Source organism: Pelodiscus sinensis, chromosome 2 (genome assembly GCF_049634645.1).
Source record: "Pelodiscus sinensis isolate JC-2024 chromosome 2, ASM4963464v1, whole genome shotgun sequence".
In the NCBI taxonomy this organism is placed as follows: domain Eukaryota; kingdom Metazoa; phylum Chordata; order Testudines; family Trionychidae; genus Pelodiscus; species Pelodiscus sinensis.
Genome location: NC_134712.1, coordinates 184243245 through 184264585, shown reverse-complemented (window position 1 = coordinate 184264585; position 21341 = coordinate 184243245). Strand labels below are relative to the sequence as shown.

Below are 21341 nucleotides of genomic sequence, written 5' to 3'. Positions count from 1 at the left end.
TTATGCACAAAAGAATTTAAAAATGCCTCATAGCAAGAAATGCTTAACTCTGTTACTGGATGCAAATAGCCTAGACTGATCAGATGGTTAAGCACTATCAATAGTAATTTATATATTTTATGGTAAAAATCAAAATTGTCTTCAACTCCTCCACAGGCACAGCATAAGATTTTCAAAGATTCTATCCTAAGCAAGATTTTCATTATAGTTTTATTCCTTCCTGCTTCATTTGCTGCAGGTTATCAAGATACCATGAGAATCTACTACACAGGGATGCACCTGAAATAGAGGACATTTAGGAGCCCTTTGGTATTTATGGTCAGGGACAGAAGCTCATTAGAATCTCCAATTAAACCAGTGACGTGTCAGTAAGAAAGCATTCCTCTTCAGAGTCCTTTGAAGCCCAATAAATTCCACTGGCTTTCAAATCGGTCAACAACACAAGCTCTCTGCTCCAAAGGTAAGATGCACTCCAGCGTCAAGATGAAAGGGGAAAAGATGAGTTCATAACATGGGTATAAATGCCACTACATTTTATCTCACCCAGCCAAAATACCAGCACAGTAGTGTAACCAGAGGGCAAGGGCAGCCCGTCCATTTAGGCAAAGTAGGCGGTCGCCTAGGGCACCAAGTTAAATGGGGCACCAAATAATGGTGCAATATCATTGAGGGGTTTGGAGGTGGGGGCACCGATTGCATGGTTTGCGTAGGGCGCCAGTTGCTGGCAGCTAGTCTAGGGCCGCCCCTGCCAGAGGGACAGTCCCATAATTGGGACCCGGGACGGTTCAATGGACATCATGGTACCTAGAAGATCCCAAGCTGAACCAAGGGATTCAGCATGTCTTTGGACAATGAACCAGTTCAGAACAATCCTTGTCACAAAGAGAGAGAATTCTGTCAGTTAAAAGTGTACGGAGTGTTAGAACTAGGAAATGATTTTTTTCCCCAAACATTCATTAGATGGTTAAGTACATATGGGGTGCATATTTTTGTGATACATAAACTGTGCACTAGTTTTGAATATCCAGCACCCCAACCACCATTATTAGGGTCTCATTTCTAACTCAAGAACACTTCTCAAATCTTCAGGGAGAATAGTGAATACTTAAACTGATCAAAGTAGGCAAATACCTCACTTCTATTCTTGAATAAACACACAAAGGCCAGAATGCAGTTCCAGCCAATTTAAATATTTATCAAGTGTAAGATCATAAAGCAGTGGTCCCCAACGCAGTGCCCATGGGCACCATGGCGCCTGCCGGGGCATTTGTTCACGCCCGCCGACAACCTGGGCCAGCCCCGCCCCAGGCACACTGGAGGCGCCAGCCCCAGGCGTGCGACACGCACCGGTGCCTGGTGCGCGGTGCTCGGGCAGCCCCAGCCCCGGGGCACATGCAGGCACGTGGCGCCAGTGCCGGCCCCAGGCCCATGGCACAAGGTGCTTGGGCGGCCCCGACCACATGCTGGCGTCGGATGCAAGGGCATCCCCACCCCCGGCATGCCCCAGGATGCACGGTCCCGCCTCCGGGCGCGTGAGTGGCCCCCCCCCCGGGCAACCGGGAGCCTCTAAAGGTTGGGGACCACTGTCATAAAGCATCTACACATTTAGTCTCTTATATAAGCAATAGGTGGTGTAATTTACATAGGGTTCATCTCACCAAAGTCCTGCTATCTCTGGTTAACCTATTAAAATGCTGTGGGGTGATTTCCTAATCAGTAATACAAGGTAGTGGGTAGGGATAAGAAGAGAGTGGGTTTCAAAGTGAACTTGGAGTCATAGCATAAGTTTGTGTGATTGCCACACTAAGATCCCACAACCACAGGCACTCAATTTCCAGGCCAATAAGAATCAAGTAAGTTATGTAATTCATTGACTCCTGTTCTGTGGAGGAAGTAAGCTTAGTACATACAACTCTGGGGATTTTTGGTATCTGCTCCTAGGAAGTTGAGGTGGTCTGATTTTTTGTCAAGAGATTAAGTATCACAAAGTTGGCTACAAAAATAAAAGGATAATTTGAGAATATGGTCGCCAAGGAAATCACATTTTAAACCTCCTGGTAATCTGAAGATCTGCATTTTCCTAAAGCTCTCCTAATGTGTGACAGAGATAGAGAAAATTCCCTGAAATCATAAGTTAATATGATTCTGCACTGCATTTCTCAAATCACTCAGGGTTTGACATTGTCAGAATTTTTAGCAGTCTTTATCATATTCCAGGAGGTAGTTGTATTATGCTGGCAGCAAGTGCTAATAATACTCTATGGGATTTTGCTGATCTACCATAGTGTAACTCTCTCCGCTAAAATAAAGAATTCAGTAAAAGACCTCACAGCTCGCATATTCAGTATTCACAGCTTTCATGATATCTGGATGCGAGGACCATTAGTGAATGCATCTATGGGAGAATTTGCGATAGCAGGACTTCACTCCACAATACAAGAGTTAGACAACTGGAATGATGCTGCTTTCTCCTCAGCTTGACCAAAAGCTCTGAATATGGTTACAACAGTGTTTGAACACAAATTCTCAACATGCCCTGACACAGTCTGAATTAATGGAGAGCAAAAAGGTATAGTCAAATGATGTTAATTAGTCCTTAGACTCAGGTACACATTTCAAAAACAGGAAAACAAAGGCATGCATAATTCAAATATCAGTAATAATAGCCCAGATTTAAAAATGTCTTAAGATTTTCACACAAGCCATATTTGCTGTCTGCCATAAAATCCACAGAGTATGTCTTAGCTTAAAAGGTAAGTCATAGCAAGGAGATGCAAAGGACACAGACTAGCAAATTCGTAATGGCAAAGTTGCTAATGCTTTTATTAGTACCACTGACTAATTGTTTGGAACCTCATACATCAAGACTGTGGAGAATATTCTCAAAAGGAAAGCGATCAATTAGCCTACCGATTCCTGAATTTATTCTTGATATTAGTCAACTGCCTACTCTAGGAAGGGACAGTAGTGCAAGTGTAAGTTTATAGACTATAAGCTTTTAGGGGCAGGAACAGAGCCTGATCAGCCTGTAGAACACTAAGCACACTCTAAATGTTATATAAACAAGAACAGTGTGCTTAAAGCCAAAAGATCAGGTAAAGTAACACGCTCTTGCTAGTCAGCAAAAAGATATAATGCAAATGCTCAAGTCCAGGCATCTCAACAGACTAGTAGTTGACTTGGAAATTAAAGTGGAAATAAGTCACTTGATGTAAGTCTCTTTTATAATGACAATTAAATACGGAATTGGAATTTTGTTTCAATCAAGTTAAAATTAGTACTTGTGATTACATTTTGTTCCCTGTGACTCTCATTACCTTTTCTAGATATTGTTCTCAACACAGTTAGAAACCTGTCAAGTACAAGCCTTTTCTGTGAAAAGTTACAAAAGCCTCTTATGACATTGGATCCAATCGCATCAATCTGCTTTAACCTACACAATATAGGACACTTCCTGGGTAGTTCTGAGAACCCAGTTATAATCATAAGCCACACCAGAAAAAGCATAACCTTTTCTGTCTCCTCAAATTGTGGCAGTTTTCTTTTGGGAACGAGGCAATTTGGTGAACTGAACTGAGGTATTAGATGAAGCTTCAAAAACTGTTTAAAAAGTACTGTGAATTAGTGAATATAACCTGTGGGTTATACATGTTTTTACAACCCGCCCTCCCCACCCCCCGCAGGGTATACATGTCTGCGTCTTATACAAGCTGATTTTTACTCAAATTTAAAGACGACAAGACCAACATGATACCACACGTTGGCTCTCTCTCCGTGCAAGAACCCACTTCACCAGGTTTTCTTCTAGTTTCGGCCACTTGGTTTTCTTTCCTCAGTGTGCTCTTTTCTGAGGATTTAATTTCTCAATCTCTGCTTCTTCTTTTCTCCACTCCCGAACAGACTTTTCGTTGATGGAAAATTTTCTCCCTGCTGCGCTACTGCCATTTTCTTTTGCATATGTCGGAACAAATAATTTAAAATCGGATGTATATGATTTGCGCTTAGGCATCCTTAAAAATACTTTGTTATAAAATGAAGAGGTTTTAAAACAGTGTGGTTCGTAGGGCTTATATACTGGTAATAGGGTAATACTTATTGCTCAGCGGCCTCAGTTGAGGTTCATTACCTGTGGGTTATGTACATCTGCAGGTAATCTAGGATTTTTTTTTTAAACATATGAAAGAAAAACTGCAGGTAATATATGAGTGTGTATTATACATAGACGTGGGTTATATACGCTAATTTACAGTAGTTAACATTTATTGGCATCAGAGAATTAGCTGGATTAGTCTGTTTCAGCAAAAACAGCAAAGAGTCCTATGGCACCTTAGGGTGTGTCTACAGTGCACCTGTAGCTCGAAATAAGCTATGCAAATTGCGTCGGTTATTCGAAATTCAGTATGGTCTATACAGTACTTATTTTGAAATAAATTCGCTATTCCAAAATGTCCCTTAACCTCATTCCACAATAAGTTACACAGACATTGGAATAGCGACCCCGTTATATTTCAAAATAACGTGCATACTTAAGAGACGCGGAATAGCTATTTTGGGCTACCTCTGGAATCCCAAAATAGCACTGTAGTGTAGACATAGCTTTAAAGAATAACAAATGTATTAAGGCATAAGCTTCTGTGGCCTTCAGCACTAATATATGCCTATGCCCTAATACATTTGTTATTCTTTAAAGTGCGACAGATATCTCATTGTTTTTATTTATTGTGGGTATGTATCTCAGTCTCTGAAGGTTCAAGTACAGAAATCCTCAAGGAAGAAAGTGACAGATATAGCAGCAAGCTTTAAAATTATGGATTAACTTTCCCACAGCAAGACATTTTATAAGAAAGATTCAATTTCTCGGAGATAAATAATTTACAACAATAAAAGTTGAGATACCAGCAGGTTTATGTAGAATAGATGTAATTTTTTAGTCCTTTATATAAGATAACGCCTATAAATTGAGGAATCATCAGGCATTACAGAATATTTTAGAGCCACATGCCACCATCACTCCATGAGCAGATTGAGCCAGTACACAGTTCTTAGTAACTTTCATGATGTAACTCAGTCTTTGTGCTAAGAGTCCTTAAAATCAGTTGATGCTGTTGCAGTGTCTACAAAATTCACATCAACAATTTAATGTCATTGCTGAATTCAAGAATGACACTTGAAATCTATTTATGGCAACAGGATGAAATTACACCATCCTCCAAGTACCCAGAAACTCTGGCTTTGTATTACATTGTGGTTCTTTCTAGGTATACTCCACAACAAACATCACAAATTCTTTTGCAATTCTGATGCAGTTAGTTGATTCATTCTGTGTAGCAGTTGCTTGGTAATATATTAGAAAGGAACTTCGAAAATACAAATAAAGATGACACTATATAGTCTGAGTTATTGGTAACAAATATTCTGAACACAATAGGCTAGGTATATTTAGGCTACACCATGCATAAGGACAAAGCTGCATAGAGTTTGGAAAGATAATGTTTCAAGCATGTGGAATTCTTTGCTGATATTACACTACGTTAACTTCAGAATTTTTCCACATGACTTTGTTAATGCACTAAAGACAACAACAATATTACTATGGTAGTATTTTCTTCAGCTAAACAACTTGCCAAAATTTATCAGCCAAAATAATTCAGAATTGTTGGACTTTGATCAAATATGTCCATATTTTAAAGATGACCTGAAACAAAAATAAATTCATTAACATCAACAATTGTGAGGAATAGACTTATCACTTACATGTAGAGACTGAATGTGCTTCTACCCCCTAACCAACTGAAGGCTTGATCCAAAGCCCATTAAAGTCAATGGAAAGACTCCCACCGACTTCACCACGCTTTGGATCATGCCTTCAATTGCCTCCCCACCCCCTTTTTCAAGAACCCAAAAGATGCCAGGCACTGTTCCTCTGAAACCCCAGCATACACTTTGCTATATTATCACAGCTATCACAGAAACACTGGAGCATGGTATAACTCCTGCACCAAAGGCCTGGTCCTGCTCCCATTGACATTTGTGGCAAAACAAATATTAATTGCAACTGAGCATTTTCAGAACCCTGTATTAAAAAAAAAATTGTACTCCATTTCCCTATAGGCTGTCTTAATCCTCCAGAATTCGTCGGCAGCTTTGATGTCATAGCATGGTGCATGAATGGGAGTCTAGGAGGGAACCATGACTTAAAAAGACTTAATAAATACAACTGACAAGAATGTATTTACATGCTACACATTCGCAATATCTACTAAATATCCCTATCAAGGAGATGAATGGTAAAGTAAATGGAATTTACATATTTGTACAAGCTGGTCACCTTGAAGAATCCTGTCCTAACAACATTAAACAATCTGAACATTTTGCAATAACCCATTTCCAAAGCCTTTAGGGACAAGGACAACCAAATTATGATTAAAGTAAAGTACTTACTATTTTCCCTGGGAAATTCAAGTTTTGTACTTTTGTTGTGATTTAGATAGTGCTATGCATTTAAAAATATATATATAATCTTATGTAGTTACTTAACTGAGCTCTTCACCTTGGCAGAAATCCCATTTTTCCTAAGTTCATTTATAAGCACCATAGTATTCAGTACGCTATCATTGTTTTCTTCATACAATGTACTGTTACATCAGTTGCTCTAGTCACCTGAAAAATATGTCAAAGTATAAGATTATAAAGTTAAGAGTACTAAAGGTTTTTCTTACAGGACAATAGGAATTTGGGCATTTGTATAAAAGTATCCAGCTAGTCCAGGTCAAGCCAATACTTCTCCTTGACTATATAGCAGACTAGACTACAGCACCTTCTACTCTAAACAGCCCAATTTAATTTTTTCCTTTTGTGATCAATTTAAATGCAAAAAGAAACCTGCTCGTCTGCTTTCTCCAAGATGAATTTTGTTTGCCATTATGTCATCCATAACATCAATATCAAAGATGCACTGTTGATCAGCTGAAGAATGAGTTGATTTTACATTTTCCTGACTATTTACCGAAACACAACCTACGAAATTCTCCAACTTTAACAACTCTGCCATGATACCAATTGCAACATGTTCTGGGAGAGATTCCAGAAGAATTGAATCTAGTGCCCATCAAAAAAATGGAAATAAAAATAACCAGGAATAACTTCTGTACCAGAAAGATAATGGAGCAGTAATTAAGCAATCAATTTGCAAACATCTAGAACAGTAGTTCCCAGCCTTTTCAAGCACATGGACCACTTTTCAATATATTAAAATTTGATGGACCCTCCCGCTCCCTAAGGGGGTGGGGGAGAAAAGGAAAAGGAAAAGAAAAGTAAGGATCGGGCCCATGACAGTGGGCCCAATCCTTATTTTTAAACTTTCCATGGACGCCCTGCAGTACCATCGTGGACCACAGGTTGGAAACCACTTATCTAGAGGACAGAGTAACAGCCAGCATGGATTTGTCAAGAACAAATTGTGTTCTTTGATAGGGTAACAAGCGTTGCGTATTGGAGTAGATGCAGTAGCTATATCTTGATTTTAGTAAGGAGTTAATATTTTTTATACTGTCTCGCATGACCTTCAAAAAACAAACCAGGGAAATACAACCTAGATGGAGCTACTATAAGATGGGTGCATAACTGGTTGGAAAACCATTCCCAGGCAGTAGTTATTAATGATTTACAGTCACACTGGAAGGACAAAATAAGTAGGGCCCTGCAAGGATCAATTCTGGATCCAATTCTGTTCTTCATCCATTATTTAGATAATGGCATAGAGAGTACACTTACAAAGTTTGCAGACAACACCAAGCTGGGAGGGGCTGCAAGTGCTTTGGAGGACAGGATCATCATTCAAAATCATCTGAATAAACTGGAGAAATGGTCTGAAGTAAACAGGATGAAATCCAATAAGGAAAAATACAATGTACTCCACTTAGGAAGGAACAAATCAATTGCACACATACTAAATGACTGTCTAGGAAGGAGTACTGCACAAAGGGATGTCAAGCATAGACCGGGGTGGGCAATAAGTGGCCCGCGGGCAGGATGCAGTTCTCCAGGATTAGCCCCTGGCAGGCTACTGGCACTTTATTTACCAACACATACATAAGTATGGCCACTTGTAGGTCCAATTGGCCATGAATAGCCATTCCCAGACACTGGGAGCTATGGGAAACAGTGTCCCAGTCTACACCACTTTTCGCAAGTCTCACTGACTGGGATTAGTCCACTGCGGCCAATAGGCACTACGAGCACTCATGGCATAGATCCTAATGCAGAGTGGACCACAAGCTATATAGTGTAACACTGCTGCAAAAAACCCAAACACATTCAGGGATGTATTAGCAGGAGTGTTGTAATACACTAGAAGTAATTCTTCTACTCTACTCTGTGTTGATTAGGCTTCACTGCTGTATTGTGTCCAGTTTTGGGTGCTACATTTCAGGAAAGATATGGACAAATTGGAAAAGGTCCAGAGAACATCAACAAAAATGATTAAAGGTCTATAAAACATGACCTATGAGGGAAGATTGAAAACATTGGGTTTGTTTAGTCTGGAAAAGAGAATACCAGTAGGGTACATGATAAACTTTTACATCTGGAAACTGTTGTTACAAGGAGGAGGGAGAAAAACTGCTGCTCTTCTTAACCTCTGAAGATAGGACAAGAAATGGTGGGTTAAAATTGCAGCAAGAGAGGCTTAGGTAAGATGTTAGGAAAAAACTTTGTCAGTGTCAGACACACTATTAGGAATACTGGGCACCAGGGCAAAACAGTCAATGAGCTCACACGCTCACAGAAGTTGCACTCATGTGGAAGCAGTCCAGTTGACATTTGGGTGGGTCTGTGTTGGCTGATGCCCAGCATGCTGCTGGCTGTGTTGCTGGGCACATTCTTCCAGCACAGTCAGGGGTTGCCAACTGTCCAAACTTACAACCCCTTTCCCCACGCCTGAGGGTATGCCCCTTCTCTGAGAGCTCCCCACTCCCATGCACTCCATCCCCCTTCCCTGCATGACTTACCTCTCCCTCTCCCTTTTTCATCAGGCTGGGGTAGGGGGGCTGGATGTAGGAGGGGTGCAAGCTCTGGGAGAGTTTGGGTGTGAACTCCAGGCTATGGCAAGAGGCTGAGGTGCAGGAGGCGGTTATAGCTTATAGGGAACACAGTTTATAGGGAACACTGCCCCTCCACTCCTTCCATGGGCTGAAGAGATGTACCTGTTGCTTCCAGGAGCCATGTGGAGCAATTGCCAAGGAAGGCAGAAAGCCAGAATCCCCATTGTGCTGCCTCTGGTCCCTGGACAATTGCTCATACTCCTCCCCCATCTACAGGCCTGGCCTGGCCAGCACTGGAATAAATAGGTTAGACAAACACCTGTCACGGATAGCCTAGATAATATTTAGTCCTTAGTGCAGGAAACTGGACTAGATATCCTCAAGAACAGGCGATGTGTGTGGGGGATGCAGGCACGTGCACCTTCATGTGCTCCCACCACCCCAAAGGCAGAAGGGGCCAGCCATCATCTGGCAGAAGGGCCAGTGCCTGCAGCAGGAGTCTTCAGCTCAGTGTGGGCCCCCTCCCTCCACTCTCTGGCAGCAGTAGCAGCTGGGGGGTGGGGGAGGTGCAGGGTGGACAGCTCCTCCCTCTCCCTCCCAGAGCTAGAGCAGCCAAGAACAGCTGATTGTGGTGTTCTAGTGGGGGGGAGAGGTGGGGAAAGAGAAACAGAGCACAAGTCAGCAGATTCCTGGTGCTCTCAAAGTGCTGGGAGTGAGGAGGAGGAAGTGCAGGACTGCAGCATCCCAGTGTGCAATAGGCATAGGAGAAGGAACACGCAGGCACAAGTAGAAACCCAGTTGGCCACAGGTTACCCACCACTGATCTACTTTGTGTCATCATTCTCATTCAAAGGAATCATGTTCTTTAGACTTATCTTCATACAAGAATTATACAGCCCTAACTATACTGATATAGCTAACAAGACTGCAGTTAATACAAATCTATGAACACGCTATTCCGATCAGTTTAGAGGGATAAGTTATTCTAGTAAAGTTGTGTCCACATTATGATTTGTATTAATTTAACTGTTCTAATTTAAAAAATGCTTAATCAAAATAATGAAAATACAAAAACCTCTGTAAACCAAGTTTCTCATACTCTGTATATGTTTCCAGACTGATTTCTGTGTATGGAATCCTTTCCAGGAATCTCCAGAGGTGGGAGAGGCAGGAGTAGCTGAGCCAAGAAAGACCTCCTGTACACACCACCATGATTCCTTTAAACCAAACCCTCACTTGAACTGCCAATTGGTCAGCTTGTTAAAAAAAAAAAAAATCTGGGAGAGAGCTAGGGATGTCAACATGTAGTCAACTATACAATTAATCAATAAGCCCGGGCAGCAAGATGGAGTGAGAGCCGTGCCAGTGAGGAACTGGCTTAGGCAGGCTCCCCACAAGCACAGGATCTGCACAGGGCTAATTTTAAAGTAGTTTTGGGGAAAAAAAACAAAACGAACTCTTCTGAAGCAAGCTGCGCTATTAGCAAGCATGGGCAGGCACAGTATCTGTAGCCGCTGTTTGTCAGAAGCTAGGCATAGACAACAGGGGTTGGATCTCTTGATGATTTCTTGATCTGTTCATTCCCTCACGGGCACCTGGCACTGAAAACCATCAAAAGACAAGACATGGAGATGAAGAAGTTAAACAGATTAGCTACTTATTTGTGCTACATAAGCATCATACACAAAACAGTAAAATAACTATGGCTGAACTGCAGCGAGATCTGTATGAGTGGGGTCTTGTGTCTGTACATACAATCCTGCAAAAAGGGAGGGGAGGACGTCTCTTATAAAATGTATATTAATAACTTCTATATTTGTGGTACTTTTACAGTAGTAATTTTTGTTTTGTTAAACAAATGTAATAAATTCTCATGTTCTGATGAGAACAAGATTTGGGTGCTACTTACTGTATTATGGTCAGCTTATTTACTGCTACCAAGCGCCACAATAAAATAACTCAAATATTGAGGAAAAGGTAATCAAAAGTTCTTCCTGGACAACAATATTGCCTTTCACTTATATAGCATTTTTTCAGCTAAAGAGCTCAAATTATAGACAAAGGAAATCATTCTTCTCTTAACATCTAGGGAAATGAGACACAGAAGGAAAGAACTAATTTTGAGCATGCAACTTGAAACAGCTAGAGCCTTATTTTCAGAAGTGCCGAACATAAATAGTAACTGAAATGGAAGCTGCAAGTACTTACTCATTACTTCTGAAAAATCAGACCTTTTGTGCCTCAAGCTGAATGCTCAAAATTGAGGCACCAAAACCCTGAGTGACCATTTTGGAAAATTATACCTAAGCAAGACCACACAGTGAGTTAGCGGCACAAGTAGTCAGCTGTGCAAAAGCACCACATGTTTTCCCAGGTTTCTACTTTCAAACTACACATCACAAAGAATGGAGGATCTCCCTCTGTTTTCATTTCCTTGATTAAGCTCCCAACAGGAGTGCCAATACTGCTGCAAACTACATACTTGGTAATCTCACATGTGCAAAAAGTCATGAGTCAGGCCCCCAAAGTCAGTGAAAATTTAATAATAAACATTTTCTTTAAAATTCACCTCCTAACTTGTCTCCTCTACACACTTAAAAAAAAGGAAGAAAGAAAGAAAGCTCAACTTATGAACAGTTACACGGCTTCAAGAAAGATGCTAGTCTTACAATATTTAGTAAGTCACGATAGCTAGCCACTCATTACAATGTTTGAGCAAAATGCAGGACTATGTAGCACCTTAAAGACTAACAAGATGGTTTATTAGATGATGCGCTTTGTGGGCCAGACCCACTTCCTCAGATCAAATGATTTGATCTGAGGAAGTGGGTCTGGCCCACGAAAGCGCATCATCTAATAAACCATTGTTAGTCTTTAAGGTGCTACATAGTCCTGCATTTTACTTCAGCTACACCAGACTAACACAGCTATATTTCTATTACTAATGTTTGAGCAGATTCCCCCACCCTCTGCAACCAGCCCCAAACCTACCACAGCAGGAACTGCCAATGCATTTCCTCCTCCCCTCAGGGAAGGATAAAGAACACGTGACAGACTGATCAGGTTACTGAATACACTGCTGGAAGGCACCCAGCCAGGAGCTGGCAGAGCACAGCACAGTTTAAAAGCCTACACACAGTAGAACAAATCTCCAAGCAGGTGAGGCTGGGACTAAACCAGGCCTGGAGTTACCTCCCTCTGCAACCCTCCTGCCAGAGGAAATCAGGGCATAATATGTATCCCAGCTGCCATTTGCGCAGGCGCTAGGAACCAAGTTGCCACACGCCTTGGCTTGAAGACGTTTCCATTATACACAGGATTTGCAGCTTGGGTCAGTGACTGGCAGCACACCCCAGCCAGCTGCCAACTGGGGTGGAGAGAGGCAGAAGCCTAAGCCCCAAGCGCCCCCTCTCTGCAGCCACAGAGGCAGGCGGGCTAGCAGCATCCTAGCCCCAGGGGACACGCTGCTCTGAGGGCCAGGCCCTGGCCTCACACATAAGGGGAAACAACTCCTGGCTGCTCCTGCCGTGCTGAGGCCCCCTCGGGCAAGCACCAGGTTGCATCAGCTTCGCCCTACGACGCGCGCCTCCTCAGCACTCGCAGCCTATAGCCGGGCTGCGCGAACCCAGACAAGCGGCTCAACGCTCCGCCAGACCGAGACTACAACTCCCAGCATGCCACGCTCCGCCGATCCTCGGAACAAGCCGCGCCCCCAGCCGCAACGCGAACTGCCAACAAAAAGCCGGTAGCTCCCAGCACAAAATTACCAGTAACCAGCCTCTCCTAGCCCCTAACTGCCTCATTACTGTCACGCGACCGATAAATGACGTCGCCGCCACCCCTCTCCACTTAATTTAATTGGTGGAAACAACCGCCAATCACATGCTTCCACTTCGCACGGCCCCTTTTTCATGGGTAGCTGTTGGTTAAAGCCGCTGCTTTCCCTCCTCCCCGCCACGCCTACTCTGATTGGCTTAGACAACGGGTCTGACCCCGCCCTGTGGAAGTACCTGTCGCTCTGTGACAGGTTGTGCCTGATTGAGAGGGCAAAGCAGAGATTGGCTCCTCCTCCTCCAGTCTTTCCCTCCCTCTATACCCCCGCCCCTCTGCTAGCTCCGCCCTCTATCTTGAGGTGGGCGGGGACAGAGAGACGTTCATTCATTTATCCTCGCGCCTCTTCTGATTCGCCCGCGGCTTCAGGCCTGGATCCTCTAGTGCCTCAGCTGCGTCTCATCCTTTCCCACGTCATTCTCTTCCTCTCCCTCCCCCTCCCCCCCGGTACGGTTTTCTCTCGCCTCGCGCGCGGCACTCCCCCGCTTCGCGGTCTCCCTTCCCCATCCATTCGTGCGCAGCCTCTCTCGCGCTCCTCCTCGCCGACTCCTCCCCCCCCCCCTTCTGCCCGCCCCCTCTCTCTGGCCGTGGCCCCGCCTTTCCGCTCCTTGCCCTCCAGCTCGCGCGCGCTGCTGCCGCCCCGGCCGCGCTCGCGCTCTCTGCCTCGCGCCGCCCTGGGATGTTGACGGCTGCGCCCGGAGGCAGATCCCGGCTCGGCGAGGCGGCCGGGGGCAGCCAGTGAGGCAGCCGCAGCCCCCGCCGTAGCGCTCAGGGAGCGGGCGGACCCTCCCTCCGCCTCCTCTCTGCCCCGCTCCCCTCCCCCCCCCCGCCCGCGCGGTAGGCGGAGAGACTGCGAGCAGCCCGGGGTACAACATGGCGGAGCACTCGGCCCCCGACCACAGGCACAAACCCGCCAACTCCGCCGGCTCCTCGGCGCTGGGCAACAGCCGGCCCGGGGCGGGCGGCGGCTCCTCCGCGGCGGCTGCCGGCGGCCCCCCGGTGGGTGGCCTGTCGGGGGGGCTGTCGCAGCCGGCGGGCTGGCAGTCGCTGCTCTCCTTCACCATCCTCTTCCTGGCCTGGCTGGCCGGCTTCAGCTCCCGGCTCTTCGCCGTCATCCGCTTCGAGAGCATCATCCACGAGTTCGACCCGTGGTGAGTCGCCGCCGCCGGCCCGGACGGGGGGCGGGGTGAGCCTGGCGGAGCCCGCCGCTGCCGAGCGCGGCGTCCCCTCCCGTGCCCGGCGCTCCTGCAAACGGCCCAACCCGGCCGGGCACCGCTCGCCCCCTTGGCCAAATGCAGCTGCGCCTGTTCCTGCCGCTGCCGGGGGCGGGAGCTGCGGCGGAGCCGGGAGAGGACGCGGCAGGGCGAGGAGCGAAGGGGCACCAGGTGCTAGGGCACGCGAGGCGCAGAGGGCCCAAGGAGGGGGCGCAGGCAGCCTGAGCGGGACCCGAAGGTAGGGCATGGGAGCGGGAATGCGCAGCCAGCGTGCGGGCGCTTTGTGGAGCACGGGGAGAGCGGTGCGATCGGAAGACAGCGGGGGAAATGAAGCCGCCTCATCGCTGTGTCTTCCTCCTGCCTCTGCTTCACCCTTGGAGTTGAATTTTGCACGTTGCAGCTGGGAGAGTGGTTACGAAATTCAGTTTTCGGAGGCAAGGGAGGTGTCCGGAAAGTTGTGGCTACAGCAGCGAAGTGGGCTGTTGAGTAGAAAAACTCAGATCGCTATGAAAGGTAAAATAAATCAGTGCTCAAAAGTTTCAGAGGGAGTAGTTGTGTTAGTCTGTGACTGGGGGAAAAAAACAGCTAGTAGTTCTGCAGCATCTTGGAAAGTAACAAAAAATGGAGATGGTATCACGAGCTTTCGTGGGTACAGCCCACTTCTTCTGAGGAATCTTCATCTAAATCAGGGCGATTTGAAGATGAACCAAAAAGGAACTAAAATTTCATAGTAAGTCTTACTGTCACATTGTTGTCTCCAGATGTGTGGTAGTACTTAATAGTATTGTTTAATTATTATTCCTTTATGGCCAAGGCCAGGGAAAAGGACTGCATTGGTAAAACTGAATTAGTGCCAGATATTTCAGAGAGCCTTTTTTTAGCATAAGGTCTTTTGCTGTTTCCCAGATACAGTATCTTTTTCTAAATATTGGTTTCTTTTGTATATAAGCTGGATTCTTACATATTGGAGGGAATGGAACCATATTACAGTATTCAAAAGGACAAGAAATGCTGCCCTGGTTTCAGTTCTAGTCCTTGCAGCAAGTGTTGTGGTTATAGCCAAAAAAAAAAAAAGCAGGAGTGTGAGGAAATGTTTTGGAATGTGTGTCATTGAAGTATTTTTCTTGTGATAGTTGAGACCACTTTAAGGAAGGCACCCCATATTTAGGTCTTTAAGATATTTTTGCATTGTTCATTTAGGTCTGAGGTGTCTTATGGTTGATTATTTCAGTGTTTATTTAGTACTTAGCATTTATATTTTTGTCTTTACACAATCTAGAAGAATTAATGCTTTACTAACATATATAGTATGTTCAATTTGAACACTTCATTATACAGCTTGTGCAATTTGTATTTCTTATTTAGCTTGTAAATTATGGTATTTGAGGCAAAGTTTGTGTCTAGTGAAATAAAAAACACCATGAACTCATACATGGCTTTAAGCATGGTATTAATTTATTTTAATATTATTCCTGTACTGCAAAAGTAGAGGGTACACAGTTTTGTCCATAAGCGTATTTTATTATGAAAAAGTAAATAAGTAAAATTAAAATGCTAATCTGAAGAAATATAAATTGGAGACTATGGGATTTGTTAAATTTGTTCCTATTACTTCAGGAATCGTCTCCTATACATTTTTTGAATGCTTTTCTGTTCTAAGTTTAGGTAAAGGGAATAACTATTCTAAACTGTTATAGTTTTTGCTGTCAAGAATTTTTTCCTGGTATAGTGCCTAAATTATGCCCTAATTTTTTCTCATTCTTCTTCTTTATCAAGGCTCATTTGGTGAATGAAATCATGCTGTAGTGAGTTAGGTGACATAGCATCAACTCAGAAAGATAAAACACAAATTAATTTTCTAACACCTTTGCTGCCATAAGAAACATTCTGCTTGTAAATAGATGCAGTTACCTTCCTGAATTTGCAAACAGCTTCATATTATGTAGCTTTGCCAATCCTCTATAGCAGGAGTCAGCCACCTTTCTGAAGCAGTTTGCCAAGATTTAACCCTCCTGCCCTGGGTCATGCTGCTCTTAGGGGACTGGGCGGAGAAGGGAGGTTCTCTCCACTGTTTGCCCCACTTGGTTTCCTGTCCTGGACTCCACTCCAGCTTTTCCCGCAGAGAGAGAGGAGGAGCAGCATGTGTGTGTGCTTCCGCGAAAGCCAGATGTGGTATGAAGCCTCGGGGCTCCTCCACCCCCCCCCCCCCCCCCCCCAGGAAGCAGGGGCTGGCTCCAGTCTTGCAGGGGCACAATGCTATATTACCAGGACAGGCTGGGGTCAGGATGGCTGGGGGGTAACTGGCCCCAGGAGGGTCCAGCCTTGCTGGGGGTGAGATCCTATGGGGGTCTGGTCCATCGTGCCCTTGTCTTCCTGCCAGGGACACAGGCACCCATGGGCCAACGTGGCTTTGGAGCAGGGGGACCCCCCACACATGTGTTTTCCTCTCCCCATAGCAGCCTCCACTGCCTCCCACCCCTGGAGGCACAGCCCTGACAGCACTTATATTCTAGAGTAGTGGTTCTCAAACTTTCTGGTCTGTGGACCACCTGTCTCAATGAAAACATTTCTATGGATCACCAGTTGCTAATGGAAGCTCACTGTTAATTACATAATTACGCCCGAGCCATTTTGCTAGTGCTGCAGCTAAAAAGAATGGTTTCATTTAAATTATTAAACAGATTAAGTGTTTAACTTTTTCATGTTAGTTTTACTTTATTTAAAATGAAGTTTGATAAATATTTATGCCCACAAAGAGTTTTAATATCTTCTTTATTTATGGCAGAGGTGGGGAACTTTTTTGGGGGGTCAGAGGTACTGACCCACAGAAAATCAGTTGGGGACCACAAAAGGTGAGAAGGGAAAAAAAATTCCTCCAAAAGCCTCTGCCCCCCCCACTGATGTAGCCCCCAACTGAGACACCTCCCTTTCCCTCAGGGGGATGGAATGCCATAGGAGTAACAGGGAGGACTGAAGTTCAGAGCTTCCCATAGGCCAGACTTGCTTTTTTTGTGTTCCAGAGTTAGTGGATTTTGTGGCCTCCTTTAGGCTCTGGGGTGCGGACAAAAGTGATGGGTTCAGTGTATGGGACTGGGCTGCCAGCGAGTGGGATAGGGATGGGGGTGCAGGGTCTGGGCAGAAGGGGGGTGCAAGAGGAAGTGAGGGTGCAAGGTCTGAGTGAGAGCTAGGATGCAGAAGCAGGCTGGGAGTAAGGTGTCTGGCCAGGGGGGAGGAGCAAGAGCAAGGGAGAGTGCAGTGTGCCCAGGAGGGATGCTACAGGAGCAAGGTGGGGGTGTGGGGTCTTGGTGGGCGGAGGGGAGTGAGTGAGGGTGATTGGGATGCAGGGGTCTGGGCATGAGGAGGGATATTTATCTGGCTTCGTGCCCCATTGTAGCAGGGAAGGCCTCTGGACAGCACATCACTGTGCTGCCGTTCCCTCAGTGGGATGGGGAGGGAGCTCAGCTTCCTCCTGGCCAGAAAGCAGCTCCAGGGCTCCCCATTCTCATGACCATCTAGTTAATTTACCTTGCCAGAGATGTCTCCCTGTGTCCCACCACTGCAGGACTCTCTCAGGGACCCTTCACAGGCTACGAGACAGCCAGGAATTCTGCAGAATTGACACTAGGGCTGGTTATACAGGGATCTCTCACCTGGGGCAGAAAAGCAGCTGGCCCTGCTCAGTGCTGAGATGCAGCCACCTCTGGGGTGGAGCTGTGTAAAAGCAGCACTGCGCAGTTGTTCACTGAGTTTCAGGAAGAACTGTGGGTTGACGCGGACCTCAGTTCCCTGATGTGTTGCTAAAAGGGTTCGCGTTCTGTCCCCAGCTGGGGAGGGTGTCTACTTTGTTAGAGCAGAGGGTGACTTCAGAGCAGTGGACTGACCTGGGCTTCCTTGTCCACCTTGAGAGTAGGCCAGGCCTGCTGTCGCCTTGCATCAGTCCAGGGCTTGGGCTCTGTACATCTGTGTGCCCCCCGCTCCCCGGCATGGGTCAAGCTGTGGGCAGTCCCTGGGGTCTGCTCCTTGCACAGCCTTGCCTGTGGAGAGGTGCTTTACCACGTGCCCCCAGATCCTGTGATCTGAGCCTGATCCCATCACACTCCAGTTCCCAATTCCCCCATTACCTCCTCACCCCAGCCCCTGCTTCCCTTACCCTGGCCCTCACTTTCCCACCCCTCTCATGATGGGGGGGGGGTGGCTCTGTGAGGGGGCTCTGCCATCAGTGGCTGGGGGGAGCCAGGGCAGCTCTCAGGAGTAGTAGGGATGGACTCCTCCACCCCAGTGCTTCCTTCTCACCTAGCGCCCCCCCACACACACACATACGCTGCCTCATCACCCCCCAGTCCTTGGCACCCTCTTGTGCAGTGGCAGCTGCTCGGGGACAATCCTGTCTAGGCCCCAGGGACAGAGAAGCCTGTTCTGCCTTTCCTTCCTGTGAGTTCCTGCATGCCAGCGGGGCTGGGACAGGGGGCGCTACAGCGGTGCACGTGAGGAGTCAAGTCCTGTGGCTCTTCATGGGCTCCCTGTGCCTCTAGGTGGAAGCGGGTGGGAAGCCGGGGCGGCTCTTGGGGGCACCAGGGCGGACTCTTCCACTCCATTGCTTCTTTCTCCCCCAGCCCCTGCCGCATGCCATTGGGGTGGATGGAGCAGCAGGGGGGCACATGCAGGGCCGGGGCCTCAATCCCATGGCGGGAGGGCTGTCCTGGCTCTGCTTGGGGTCCCTGTGCTGCCTGGTGGAGGTGGGTGGGGAACTGGATGGTTCTGAGGGACATGAGTGGGGTGCCGGGTCTGGTTGGGGCTTTCTTCACCTTCTCCTCTCCCCCCCCCCCCATGTGCCCCGAAGCTGGAGCTGGTGCTCCAACTCTCATGGCTGTGTGGGCTCCACATTGTCGTGGGAAGATTGGGGGTGGGGGAACTGAGTTCCCACTGTGGATTGCATATGCCACTCAAAATTGGCTCGCGTGCCACTTATGGCACGTGCGCCACACATTGCTGACCACTGATCTATAGAATCAGGTTAATAGAATCCAGTGGTCATGCTCCAAGTCTGGGGATAGCAGTAAAAATATAAAAAATTATGTTCATGTAATGATGCTGCATGCCAGAAGTGTAACAGTAGGCACTAGAGCAGTGGTCCCCAACCTTTAGAGGCTCCCGGGGGTTGGGGCCACTCACGTGCCAGGTGCCCGGGGGTGGGGCGGTGCATCCGGGGGCATGCCAGGGGACGGGGATGCCCTTGCACCCGGCGCCGGCATGTTCCCCATGGCGCCGCGGGCACCGCGTTGGGGACCACTGCACTGGAGCAGCAATGGGGTAACCTAGGCTAGTGAGTGGGCCACATGAGTTGCCCTCCATCTCAATGGGCCACAATACTGTCGTAATCAAGATGATCTCCTGGGTTAAGGTAATTTTGCTAACAAACTTGCAGGGCATGGTGCCTTTGAACCGTAGTAGTGCTTTGATAGGATGTAGAAGGAACACTTTGCTTTTACAGTCAATCGCCTCACTTCAACAGGCTCTTGCTTTACCTGCATGTCACTTTAATTGTATGGGTATGAAAAAGGCATGTCTGGAAACAAGCAGAATTTGGCGACCCTGCACATGAGCAAGAGCAAACAAAATGTCTTGCGGTTCACACACAGAATCCTTGAGTGTGTCTAGACTACATCCCTCTGTCGGCAGAAGGATGTAAATGAAGCACTTTGAAAGTGCAAATGAAGCTGGGATTTAAATATCCTGCGCTTCATTTGCATAATCACGTAATGGCTCTCTTTTGAAAAAGCTCTATTTCGAAATTGAAACCGCAGTCTAGATGCGGTTCTTTTGAAAATGGGGCGCTTTTTCAAAAGATCCTGTAATACCTCAGGTTTACAGGATCTTTTGAAAAAGCACCCTGTTTTCAAAAGAACCGCATCTAGACTGCGGTTTCAATTTCGAAATAGAGCTTTTTCGAAAGAGCGCCATTATGTGATTACGCAAATAAAGTGTGGGATATTTAAATCCAGGCTTCATTTCCACTTTTGAAGTGCTTCAGTTACATCCCTTAGGCCACAGGTTGCCCACCACTGCACTAAAGCTATTTAGTGGGGAAAAGAATCAACACTATGGAAGACCTAGAAGAAAGGTAGAGGCGTGGAGCCCTTTCTATATTGCAGCTGTCTTGGTGCAAGGAGACAGAAGGAGGCAAAGTTGCTCCTCTGTTTGAATAGTTAGGAGTAGAAATCAGATTTGTAAAACTCCTGTTAGTCAAAGTCAGGTTATAAAGAATTCATAAACAGAGTCCAGGAATCACATCTAGGTAAAAATCTTAGTACTGGTCTCCTTCCTAGTGGCTGGTGTCATTGAGCTGGATTTCTCAGTAGGAAATGCTCCTGGTTTTCATCGGTGGAACAGCTGCTCTGTGGCATTCCTACCCCACCCCTGTTTTTTGGATCAAGCTTGGTTTCAGTGCTTTGAATCAGTCTAAATAACTTTCTTTACCTGTTTATATGTTGTTAATGTTTTCTCCCTTGTTTATCGCCTAACCAAGAGGGGAAGCTGTGGGCTGGTATTTGTAAGACTATGAGGAGAATTGAGTATTATCTGAGATCTGGCCAACATTTAAAACTCAAGTTAACATAATGTTGCTCAGAAGTGTGAAAAGAGGTATAGCTATACCAGCTAACCCTGGTGTAGATGTAGCTAGGTCAGTGAAAGAATGGTTCTGTTGACTTAGCTATCTGTCACTTGGAGAAGGGGAGATCTTAAAACGATGGGAAACACCCCTTCTGTTGCATAGTCTGTGACTGCACAACAGGGTTATAGTGCACAGCTACAATGCCATATAGTTTCTTACGGTTGAGAATTTTTGTTGGTTGTGATATGGAGAGCTGCCTCCTTTCCTTTTTATTTTTCAAGTACAGGCATATTGAACGCTGGATGTGTGTGTGGGGGGGGAGATTGGTTGTACTTTTTCTGAGTTAAACATGCAGATATTTAGCTCTTCATTTTTTCCTCCAAAGTAAATCATTTTATGCCTTTTATGCAGGAGCAGGGAACCTACAGTCTGGGGCTGTATCCAGCTGTTTTTTTTGTGGGTCATTGGCCCCTAACCCAAAAATGGTTTTCCACCCTTACCCTTATGTAATCCTTTGGGCCCCATTCCTGCAACAGCCTTTGTGTGGGTAGTGTCCCATTAAACTCTCAGCCCTGCACAGCCACCAAGGTCTATTTTGTAAAAGTCATGTGTAAGATTGGGATTTCATTTAGCAGCTTATAT

General features: G+C 46.1%; 1 protein-coding gene and 1 long non-coding RNA gene across 10 annotated transcripts in view; one reads left to right on the top strand and one right to left on the bottom strand.

The window, feature by feature from the left end:
- Positions 1-4887: 4887 nt before the first annotated feature.
- On the bottom strand, positions 4888-13322 carry LOC106732759 (uncharacterized). 9 transcript variants are annotated; one of them, XR_012901941.1, is made up of 5 exons: positions 12809-12867; positions 11250-11344; positions 7774-11126; positions 6539-6660; positions 4888-5695 (listed from the first exon to the last, which is right to left on the bottom strand). It is a non-coding gene; the product is annotated as an uncharacterized LOC106732759 (long non-coding RNA). The 9 variants fall into 9 exon arrangements; XR_012901945.1 differs by lacking the exons at positions 11250-11344; positions 12809-12867 and adding an exon at positions 13052-13322 and having other exon boundaries at positions 7774-10642; XR_012901939.1 differs by lacking the exon at positions 11250-11344 and having other exon boundaries at positions 7774-10642; positions 12033-12904.
- Positions 13323-13447: 125 nt separating this feature from the next.
- The window catches only part of STT3B (STT3 oligosaccharyltransferase complex catalytic subunit B), an 81145-nt gene continuing 73251 nt past the window's right edge, over positions 13448-21341 (top strand). The window contains exon 1 of the mRNA XM_075921974.1: positions 13448-14023. Within this exon, the coding sequence (XP_075778089.1) occupies positions 13746-14023 (278 nt within the window). The 5' untranslated portion in view covers positions 13448-13745. The remainder of the gene's footprint in view (positions 14024-21341) is intronic.